This window comes from Aquarana catesbeiana, linkage group LG01 (assembly GCF_042186555.1).
Source record: "Aquarana catesbeiana isolate 2022-GZ linkage group LG01, ASM4218655v1, whole genome shotgun sequence".
Taxonomy (NCBI): domain Eukaryota; kingdom Metazoa; phylum Chordata; class Amphibia; order Anura; family Ranidae; genus Aquarana; species Aquarana catesbeiana.
Window position 1 is genome coordinate 839,202,987 of NC_133324.1, and position 12,143 is coordinate 839,215,129.

At 43.6% G+C, this 12,143-nt stretch overlaps 1 protein-coding gene across 1 annotated transcript in view; it reads left to right on the top strand.

Annotated features, from left to right (window-relative positions):
* RELL1 (RELT like 1) overlaps positions 1 to 12,143 on the top strand; it is a 110,867-nt gene that overhangs the window by 47,576 nt on the left and 51,148 nt on the right. The window contains exon 2 of the mRNA XM_073608940.1: positions 8,427 to 8,651. Coding sequence (XP_073465041.1) covers positions 8,427 to 8,651 — 225 coding nt within the window. The remainder of the gene's footprint in view (positions 1 to 8,426; positions 8,652 to 12,143) is intronic.

Genomic DNA, 12,143 nt, shown 5'->3' on the forward strand with positions numbered 1-12,143 from the left:
TGTGGTCGTGTGTAGGCAAGTCCGTTCGTTAGAAAGTCTGCTGCAAGTCCGCTGAAAGTCCGCCGGAAGTCTGTCGGACAGGCTGTCGGACTTTTGTAGACGAAAAGTCCGACCGTGTGTACGCGGCATTAGGGCTCCTTCACATGTGTGGAAGTGACTGTTGCTTCTCCAAAGATACAATCTTGGATCGCTTTTCAGAGCTGTTTGAGAGGTGCTGAGGAGGCAATATGTTGTCTCCTCACCACCTGATTTAACCCAATAATTGCCATGGCCACATTGAATTACATTATTCTTTTTCACAGCACCACCCACTGAAAGCAACATGCTGTTTTAACCAGTTCTTTCAGTGCTGCCAATCAGTGCCTCCTATAAGTGCAGTCTATCAGGGCCCATCAGTGCTGGAGAAAAACTATTTACAGGGGGTCCCCTAGTTACAAACATCTGACTTACAAGCGACTCCTACTTATAAACTGAAGGAGACAACAGGAAGTGAGAGGAAATCTACCCCTAGGAAGGGAAGTTCACTCCTGTAAGAGGTATTATGGGAAAAGGTGTCTCCACTGATGCTTTATCACCAATCCTTGTTTCCACAACAACCCCAAATTTTCAAAATCCAATTGTCACCAGGACCGAAAGTGAGGTGAAATCTTCTGAACAGGGGCACAGACAGCAAAACAAATGTTACAGGGGTGATAACCCTTCACTAGGTTATCCAAAAAGCTTAAAAATAGTTTTTTTGGCTGGAGCTACACTTAAAAAATGTACCTGTTCCAAATTACAAACCGATTCAACTTAAGAACAAACCTACAGTCCCTAACTTGTTTGTAACCCGGGGACCCCCTGTATTTGCAAAATTTTATAATAAAAGCTAACAAACTTTTTTTTTTTGTTTGTTTAGCAAAAAATAAAAAACCCAGTGGTGATTAAATCCCACCAAAATAAAGCTTTATCTGTGTGAAAAAAAAAAGATACAAATTTCATTTGGGTACAGTGTTGCATGACTGCGCAATTGTCATTCAAAGTGTGAGAGTGCTGAAAGCTGAAAATTGGCCTGGGCAGGAAGGGGGTGAAAGTGCGCTGTAGGTAAGTGGTTAAGCACAGCAACATAGCATAAAGACATTATTGTGCCCATAAAGCTGCTATTGTGCCCATATAGAGTTATCACGCTTTATTAGAGAATGACTCAGCCCCTCCCCTTCATAACATTGTCAAAAAGGGTGACACCCCCCCCCCCCGAAACGCCCATGGACAATATACAGTCTCTGCATAAAATCCCAAAATACTGCTGTATATACCATGCCAGCCTTGTGTGTATCATACAAACATGGGAAACACTGGGCATAGGAGAAATCTAAACAAAGTTCCAGCTGATAAAAGTAGTTCACCTTATTGTCAAGTGGAATTAAGATTGTCCACACACATGCTGCTATGTGTGGATAGGATCCCAGATGCATGGCTCAACAACGAGCCCCTGGCCAGGGAGAAAGGGAGCAGATGTAACAGCTGGGTCAAAACCGAAGGAGCAGTTAGATGAGGAGAGCCGCCCACAACCACTACTGACAACCAGGAAACCACCGGACCATGCAGAGTGACAGACCCGCTAGCGGCTAGGATAATGCTGCTGCTGGTGGGAGAGAAAGGAGGAGGTGGGGACCAGTATTGGTGCAACCCTTGTAACAAATATATATTATAAAAATCTTGATACACACAAGGTTTCTTCTGCCTGATGGGTCCCACGACTGCTAATGCCTGTTCAAAGATGCACATAACTCATGACATCCAGGGACAATATGCAGCTGTTCAGGAGAGATCTGGGGAACTTTTGCGCCAGTTTTGTGACACTGGGTGAAGCTTGGGTCCACTACTTTCAACCTGAGAACAAATCTCTGTCAAAACAGTGGAAAAACACCTCCCCCTCCTACTCTAAAGAAGGCTTGAGTGTTCCATGAGCAGGCAAAGTGATGGCAACAGTCTTCTGGCTTTCTGTGGGTGTGCTGCTCATTGATTACCTTCACAAAGGACAGACTATCACGAGGGATATCTATTCGTTTTGTGTGATGTCATCAAGGTGAAAAAGATGTGGTATGCTCCGGAAGGGAGCCTTGTTCCATTAGGACAATGTGTCTCCATACCTATTTTGCTGTGGTGATGGCTGCCATCCATTACTGAGGCTTTTCTCAGGTTACCCATCCATCATAATCGCCAGATCTCGCACCATTGGACTACCACCTATTCCCAAGACTGAAAAATGATATATCTACTGCCGTGACTACATTTTTGGATGATCAAACTTCAGATGATCAAGCTTGGAGATCCGAGCACTGGAGCATGTTGGGCTAAGCAAGTGGACATTGGAGAAGAGTACGTAGAAAAATATTACTTCCTTGCCATCAGACACTTTCTTCTAACTCATGCAGTGAACTTTTGGGGTGCTCCTTGTGTGTGTGTGTGTGTGTGTGTGTGTGTGTGTGTGTATGTGCGCTTTTCTATATTAACATATCATAGCTTTCTGTATTGAAGGTAAAACAGACAGGATGTTTTTTTTTTTTTTTTTTCCATGGAAATTCCCACACATACATGCATATCTAGGCGACAATTTTGCTTGACATCCTGTATGTGTATTGCTACATGGCGTCCGGACGTTTCCTTTCCTTGTGTGTCTATGTTGTCATTTTTTTGTCAGTGATTGTTTGGTAGCCACACCCTCACTGTACTCACTGTAGTATAGATGTGGAAGCCGTTGTCATTGTGGAGCTGCAGAACAATTTTGGCCACCCATGCCATATTTTGCCTTTTTATCTTGTTGATTCTAATAATTCTATTTTTTAGATTACACTCTAGTATTAACCATTTGTTATATATATAGTAACCCCTTGTTTCCCTGGTGCTCTATCTTGGGGCTTTTCTCCTGCGTATTGAAGGTAAGTCTGAACACCTCATCCTCGTATGTCTCAGACTTCCATCTAAGAACAGGACACAGGCAACAAATTATACATTGCATTGATTTAGAAAACTAAAGGCGGTACCATTGGAAAATATGGATGTGTTTCTAGACTGTCATTCTGCTTAACAATCTAATGATGTCTTAATAACGATGGTATTATTAGGCCTCCAGGATATTCAGTCCAGGAGCCAGCAAAAGCATGCACTCCTATGAAGTCTTAGCACACAATCTGTATTGGCAAGATTAGGACATTGGATGCTGTATTTCTGTCAAAAAGCTTCTGTATTACCATGGGGAGGTTTAAATCATGGACAGCGTTTTACCAGACAGTAAGTATGGGAAGCTCTCTAACCGCAACGCAAACAGAAATAAAAACGCCGAGTAGAGGAAGGCCCCATGCACACGAGATGCTGGTGCAAACTCTACTGAAAGCATGTTTTTAAAAGCTGAAACCGGCGTTTAGAAATGCCAGTTTTACCACGTTTAGCAGCGTTTTACAGTGTTTGCGTCTAGAAGCGTTTAGTTAAGATAACATCAAGACCCTCCCCAAGCTCAAAAAACAGTATTATTTAACTCTTTCAGCCATTTTGTGAGACCGGAGTAGCAGCAGCTGAGAGAGCAGCAGTGTACTTGTATTTAGCATGTCACTTGCTACGTCTCCTGCCACAAGTTGTGGATTGTCCACTTGCCACGTCACCTGCCACGTTACCTGCCACAAGTTGTGGATTGTCCACTTGCCACGTCACCTGCCACAAGTTGGATTGTCATTTGCCACGTCACCTGCCACAAGTTGTATATTAGGTATATAGTAGATTCCGCGCTCAGGATAGTAGCGGGTTGCAGCCCCCCCTATTAGGTTCCCAAGGGAACTTACAGAAATAGAGATAAAGCATGGGGTAAATGGCGCTACCCTATAAAACAAATGAGTATGTATAATATAGTAAAAAATAGTATAAAAGTGCCAATCTGTAGAGAAAGGTTAAGTACCTTTATCCTATAAGGCAAAGTATGTGTATGTGTAACCTTTATTTATACATTCTGGTGTACCTGTCACACACACATTTGGTTTGTTTGCTTTACCACATTTTTTGTAACACTGAAGGTTACACATACTTTGCCTTATAGGATAAGGTACGTCACCTTTCTCTACAGATTGGCACTTTTATACTATTTTTTACTATATTATACATACTCCTTTGTTTTATAGGGTAGCGCCAATTACCCCATCCTTTATCTCTACAAGTTGTGTATTGTCCACTTGCCACGTCACCTGCCACAAGTTGTGGATTGTCCACTTGCCACGTCACCTGCCACAAGTTGTGGATTGTCCACTTGCCACGTCATCTGCCACAAGTTGTGGATTGTCCACTTGCCATGTCACCTGCCACAAGTTGTGGATTGTCCACTTGCCACGTCACCTGCCACAAGTTGTGTATTGTCCACTTGCCACGTCACCTGCCACAAGTTGCTTGTTCAAATCTAACAACATATGGGTCAAATTCTGATTATACTTCAGATAACAGCAATGCTAGTGGTGTATTGGATTGGATCAAGGGCTCATTAGGGTATTTAAATGGTCTATGAATCACTGCAAGCAATTACAATTGTTTAAAATATTTTTTAATGGATTTTCATCATTTGCCATCATTTTTGAGATTTTTAATGTAAAAAAAATAGGGCACTGGTGTTTGGCATCTGAAACGTGGAAAACTTTGGCGTCTGAACCCATTTTTTTGCTTCTGGAAAAAGAGGTTAAACGCAACTGCCTAAAAACGCCAAAAAACGAGACTGTGTACATGGACACATAGGATAACATTGAATGGGTTCAGGGGTAGTTGAAAAAAGTGTCCAACTGCCTTGGAACACGCGTTTAACAGCGTCTCGTGTGCATGGGGCCGAAGGCTAGAAAAATGTGAGATTTGTATTTTGGCATCCCTATTGCAAATTTTCCCACATTTCCTGTCTGATAAAAGCTTTGTCATCAAAAGTAAAGGAAAAAGCTTTGGTTTATAATCTATTTTAAATTGTAATGGATATTATACTGAATACAGGATCTACTAACTTTATGTATCAAGCTTATGAATTTCTCCTTGTTTTTATATAGGAAATGTATGATCATGGTTGTTGTGTAAATTTTTTAAAACCCAACTTATGTGGTTTAAAGTTGAACTAAGGTCTCCTTGAGAAAATGCCACAGCAGTAGTTTTGTCAAAAAACTAACCAGAGTAAATTGTAAATCCACATCAAATTAACTGAAAGTTTACTTTTAGCAACCATTGTCTCGGTTTAATTAGTATTTGCAGATAAGGCGGCCATAGACGGAACATTTTTCTTTCCTGCAAGAAAATCGCTTGATTCCCCGATCAACACAGTGTTTGTAGCTGCTGACTTTTAATTATTTTTTTTTCCTAGACTGGAGCTCCTCTTTAAGCCGGCCGTAGATGGTTCGAATCTCGGCCAGTTCACGCGGGATTTTACATGCGATTATTGCTAGCGGCTATTGTATCTGTCTTCTCCCAGTGGGGGGAGCCGTCCTGGCAGGGAGAACACAGATTATTGCTAGTGGCTAAGAAATAATCGCATGTGAAATCTGACCAGCTGGTTGTACCCAAGTTTGGTACATCCAACCTGCCAATACATGGTTTGAATCTCGGCCGGTCCCGGCTGAACTGGCCAAGATTCGAACCATCTACATCCGGCTTAAAGAGGAGCTCCAGTTTGGGGAAAATACAAATACTGTAGCTGCTGACTTTTAATATAAGGACACTTGCCTGTCCAGGGATCCCGCAGTGTCCGCATCCCAAGCTGATTCGTCAATCGGCTTCGATGCAGGCACAAGCCTTGTAAGTATTGGGACCCTGGCAGTGATGTCTTCAGGCTTAGCAGCCGGTTTCCTACTGCACATGCGCGAGTCGCGCTGTGCTTTCTGATTGGTCTCACCGTTTTCTGGGACCCGTGTGTGTCCTAGAAGGCAGCAGGGGGAGGATCCGGAAATGCACATAGACTGATGATCTTACCCAGAAGTGGGAGCAGGTACCTGTCAAAACCAGGTACCCCACCCAAATAAAAACAAGGGGAGCTTCCTCTTTTGGATTAAGCTCCGCTTTAAGTGTGTCAGTAGAACTGTAATTGATACTGATATTTTATTACACAATAGCTCTTTGGGCCCATTTACACTATTGCTTTGCAGTAATGCTTGGCAATTCACAATCCATGCGTTTATAGTGCCATACATTTTAAATGGCACTGTAAATGCATTGCAGCTCGCCTAAATGCACTGCAATACACCATAGTGTGTTAGGCTACAAATATTATGACATGTCCGATTCTCGCGACATTTTGGTGCATTGGCAGCTTATTCGTTTCTATAAGCTTCCTTAATATGCGACATAATGCATGCTTTTGCATGTGTGTTAATGCATTTCAAAATGGTAATTGTAGCTGCTCTTTTTGATGACTTTTGATAGGAAATTCTAACAGTGTGTGTGCTGGGTTGATGTGCTGGGTTGATGTATCTGTATTATATGAAGTAGCAATGTTTGTTGTGTTTTAATATGCCACAATAAAAACGAGGTGTGGATCCATGGTTTTTACCCCTCTGATGGTTAAAAAAAAAAAAAAGTAAGCTGGCACAACGTATATCTAGAACTCTCAGCACCTCATTGATTGAGGCGAATTATAAAGTCTTTCTAAGGTGGTACATGGTGCCAGTGAGAGTACCATCTTGTGTCCCGGGGCCTCTCTACTATGCTTTAGAGGCTGGGCCAAGAAGGTACATTTTGGTGGACCTGCCCAAAAGTAAGGAGACTTTGGATTCGTATATTTTTGTGATTCGTAACGTTATTACTCGCTTACTCAAGTGAACCTAACCAAATCACTGTTACAGGCACTGTTGGGACATCAAGTGGAGGGGACCTCGGCACATACACCAAGGCTTATAACATTTATTTTTTTGGCAGCTAGAATTGCCATCGCCATTTCATGGAGGTCTCCTACGATCCAGTTAATGAACGCCTTTCGGCGATCGTGATTGACATAGGTTTTGGACACCTCCATAGGATGCTTACATTAAGGCCTCATGCACACTGGACATTAAAATGTTATAAAAACGCCAGTAGCTTTGCAGTGAGTTTTTCAACTTCTTTCAACTTTTTTTAATGTTTTTGCAATAGCGTTTATTAGCGTTTTTACGCATTAGCGTTTTTTGGTTTTTTTTTTTTTTTTTTTTTTTTTTGAAGAAAAAAAAATTTTTTTTTTTTTTTTTTTTTTTTTCAATGGATCAAAAACGTTAAACGCTGGTGAGCTACATTTATCAGCGTTAGAGCGTTTTTACAGCTGAAAAACGTCTCTCAGAACCCACTAGTTTTGGGGTTTTTTTTTACTGCTCAAAAATGCCACTGCCCAAAACTGCATGGACACATAGGATAACATGATGGAGTAATTAATGACTAGGAAAAAACGTCTACAGCCAAAACAGCTGCTGTAAAAATGCCAAAAAATGTCCAGTGTGCATGAGGCCTAAAGCTTTTTTGGACAGGACAGAGTGCACTTCTTTCTTTGTACCCTATCTGCTCTTTGTCTACTTTTCCCCTTCCCATGTCTCTCTTTTTAAGGCTTACTGACCTAATGTAGTACTGCCACATACTTAAAGTGGAGTTCCACCCAAAAGAAGAACTTCCGCTTTAAGGACGCCTGACCCCCTGCCACATTTAGCATGTCATTTTTTTGGGGGGGAGCAGGTATCTGGTTTTGACAGGCACCCAGCTCCCACTTCTGCTCATGGCACAGTGGTACCAAGCAGAAGTTCTCTCTTCCCTCCCTCCAATCTTCTGGGACATGTCACAGGTCCCAGAAGATTGCCCGGCCATTCAGAACGCACGGTGCGACTCGCGTATGCACAAGCTGTCACAGCCGGGTGCCCACACTTGCAATGCCGGTGCAGCGGAGCAGAAAATGAGAAAAGCAAGGCTTCGGCCAGCCTCTGTGACCATGGGACAGGTGAATTTCTGTTTATTAAAAGTCAACAGTTACAAAAAGTGTAGTTGCTGACTTTTAATAAACACAGAAATGGGTGGAACGCCGCTTTAAAAAGCACTCCTTCGATCTGTACCCTATGTATTGCTCTACCCCCTCCTCCTACTTATTCTGACTAACCTGTATAAAAAAAGATCTGTTTGCTTAACCAGACTAAAGCACATTCAAAGTTTGTCAGCGGCTGCTGCAGGGAAGAGGAGGGAGCCCTGGCAATGGCTGAGCTGTGGATGACACCGCAGCTTCTGGAATACAGAGCCATTGTCGAGTGCTTCCTTACACAGAGACGCAGGATCACATGACTGGGCCGGAACAAATTATTAATATTGTACAGATATTTTTTTAAAGGTTAGCAGGGAGAAGGAACATTTTTAAGAACAGATAAAGTTACAGGTTTCTTCCACTTTAATTACTGGTTCATATTTTGACTGTCGATGTATCTCTTCTGCAGACATCTCCCCATCTATGGACCCTGTGGTGGCAGCAAGCTCAAGTGACACTGGGAGTGCCAGCGGTGGAAATAGTCATCCGGAGTATGTTGCCTTTATCTTGGTCCCCATTTTCTTCATCATTGGTCTGTTGGGCGTTCTGATCTGTCATATTCTCAAGAAGAAAGGATATCGCTGCACTACAGCAGAACCTGAAGAAGAAGAGAAAATCTCAATAGAAAAGATAGGTAAGACAATTTAAATCTGCATACCAATCCCCTGGCCTAGGATGCAGTCATTTGCTAATGAATGCATACATTGCCGTGTCTTGTTTTGGCTGCTGACAGGTTAGGTCTTGAACAGAATTCCACATTTCTCTTTCCAGTATAACATTTTTGCATACCCACTAATGCATTGTTTCTCAACCTTTTTGCTGTCTTGGAACCCCTAAAATGGTGTTCAGGTCTACAGCTCATGGAACATTGCTGTGATTAGTGAGCTGTGATATGACAACAATTATTTTAAGAAATGGCATTAAATAATAGAAATAAATAGTAGAACTTACCTAATTTTATGTGAAACTTGTGCTGTTTTTCTTCTGCCCAGATGCTCAATTCTGGGTTTAACTTGAGATAAGCAGTGTACAGAGGACAGCAGGACAGAGCACAGGAGGTCAGGACACCAGGACACAATACAGGGTGACAGCAGGGCACATTATGGGGCACCACAAGGGCACATTATGGGGGGGGGGACACACAATATGGGGCACACAGCAGAACATTGGGCACATCATAGGACACGCAGCAGGACTTGCGGCATATCATAGGGCACACAGTAGAACATGGGGCACAAATCGGAACATGGAGCACATCACGGGACTCATGGCAGGGCATGGTGCAAACCATGGGGTAAACAGGAAAACATGGGGCACAGAGCAGGGCAAATCACAAGGCACACAGTAGGGCATGGGGCACACAGCAGGGCACACAGCATGATACATGGTAGTGCAGGGCATGGGCATACAGTAGGGTACAGGGCACAGGTATATAGCAGGGTAGAGGGCATGGGTATACAGCAGGGTACAGGGCATGGGGTATACAGCAAGGTACAGGACACAGTATGACAGGGCATGGTGCAGAACATGGGGCACACAGCAGGGCATATCAAAAGGCACACAGCAGGGCATGGGGCACACAGCATGGTACGGGGGAAAACAGCAGGGTACAGGGCACCCAACATGATACATGGAGGTGCAGGGCACAGGGTACAAGGCACTGGCGTACAGCAGGGTACAGGACACTGGCATACAGCAGGGTACGGGTCACGGGTATACAGCAGGGTACGGGACATGAGCGGCGGCAGCAGCATTTTCAAATGCAGAGTAGCATGGGAAGCGGCTGTAATAAGACCTCTCGTAACGCAATCCTTCCCGCTGGCCCCTCTTTTCCTCCCATCCACCCCAGGTGATGTCACATACGGCACCTGGGGTGAATGGGAGGAAAGGAGGGGCTGACGGGAAGGATCGCGTTATGAGAGGTCTTATTACAGCCGCTTCCAGCGTTGCTCTGCATGTTGGTTTAGACTCGATCTACCCGTCAGCTGTCTATGATGGACGGGTAGATCACCACAGAACCCTTGGGGACTTCGGAACCCCGGTTGAGAAACACTGCACTAATGGTTTCTTTTTCTATTCAGAATTAAAATACCTTGCATGGTGTGCAATTGCTGCACATTACTTGAAGTGTTCATCTATTTTTTTTCTTAGCAGTGCAATTTAGAATGGTAGTGGGCAGCATACCTAAGCTGCAATGCACCACATTGCATGTGTGCGTTTTGTTTGCCATTGAGATGCCTTAGCAGCCCATTCCAGGCCAATTCACCCAGTGTGCGGTGATAGGCGTTTCATTGCATCGTAAAAAATCTGTCCCTGCAGGGTCACACAGGAAACAATTGTTCCCTATGTGTCCCATTCACACTGCGACGCAACCTAGCGAACCGGACCGAATCACGCTGCAATGTCAAGCAGCGCAGTGCATCGTGCCACCCAACATTCAGTGAATGAAGTGTAAATTTTGTACACATCAGATAAAGCTGGTACAAACAAAGAAAAAAGAGGGATGGTGCGGTGCGCTGATTCATGCACCACACTGCCCCCTATCCAGCTGGCAACACAGGGCGGCCGGAGTGCTGAATCGCTGCGGCTGCTCTGTGATTTAACAGCGTTGCAGTGAGAATGGGCCCTTCAAATAAATTAGCTGCTTCGTACACACAAAATATTGCAACTCAATTCCTTTGTGTAGGAGCACCCGGACTGGGGATGAAGGGGCGGCATTCTGAGCTGGGCAAGCCTCCATTGCTTTTCACAATGCTTTAAGGCCTTATTTAGAATGTCTTCAGCTTCTTAAGAACAGCGTGCCCAGCAACCTTTTATAAAGCTTTTAGCAGGCTTTCGGAAAGCTTTGAGCAGCTTTATTGAAGCCTTTAAAGAACTCTTCAGTTTGGGAAGTTTATACACAAGCTTAGGCTGAATTCACACCAAACAAACAGTTGCCAGAGATTTAAAGTGCTGCGGGTTACCTGTCCTTTAGCTGTACATTCTGACTGCGGTAGGGAGCAGTTGGGGTGTGCGATTCTGTGCATCACAAGGCACTTTTTTTTTTTTTGTAGAAACTTTATATAACATGCACAAAAGTGAAATGATACGTTGCTGTACAGAGACGTGCATTCCTGGTATGGGGCACTGCGATAAAACGCAGCATTTCTGCATTTTATTGAAGCTAGCTGTAGCACAGGTAGTGTTGCGGTGTGAATAGGACGTACACAAAACAATTGTTTCGTGTGTCTCCTAGCAGTGACCGACATTTCACCGTGCGGTAAAACTCCGGTCACCGCACATAGTGTGAAATAGCCCTTACTGCAATTCCCACTGTCACTTTCAAACAAGTTGCTAGCAGGCTTTTAACAAGCAGTGTTGAAGAACTAAAGCCTGTTGGCAGCTAAGTGGCATTCAGCACTTCCACTCAAATCTGTGTTAACATTCACTATCTGGAACTTAATGATACTTTAAAGGCTTGTTAACACCAGGCATTCAAGAGGTGATCCTTCCACCTCCTGAACTTTCATTCTATTTTATTTTTAAACTGAATGGACATTTCATATGTAAATTCAATGCTACAAGCCAAGCGTTTGGCTCATAGCTGAGGCGTGGCCCCATTCACTTGAATGGATGACGTTTGATGGCATACTGCCCAGTGCCCACCGAACGCAGCAGGGGTTTGTTTGTTTTTTTTTACTGGTAAACAATGCATTGCAGCCGCAGCATGTGTACAGCCCTGCATATTCTTTTTAAATGGGTGGTCAAGTGGAGATAAAACCGCAGCTCAGGTGCCCATAGTGCTATGTGCATTGAATTTTGTTTTTGAACAGCATGTACCATGTGGCTTGCTGACCATAAAAAATCCTATTTGGTGACAGCGGCCCAGGATTACTTTTTAATCTAAATGATTTTAAGACCTAAAGCCCCTCAATGTGTTTAGCTACAGGTCATCTTTTGTGACCAGAATACCAGCAGTGATCACATCACATGCTCCAGTTCTGTCTGTAAAAACAGGGAAAAAAACTTTCACTGGGCATTTAGAAATGATCTGTCACTATGGTTAGCTGGAAGTTGATGGAAATTAGATTAACTGCTGCTGAAAGAATACTGGAATCCTTCCCCCTAACAGTCTTTCACTAGCAAT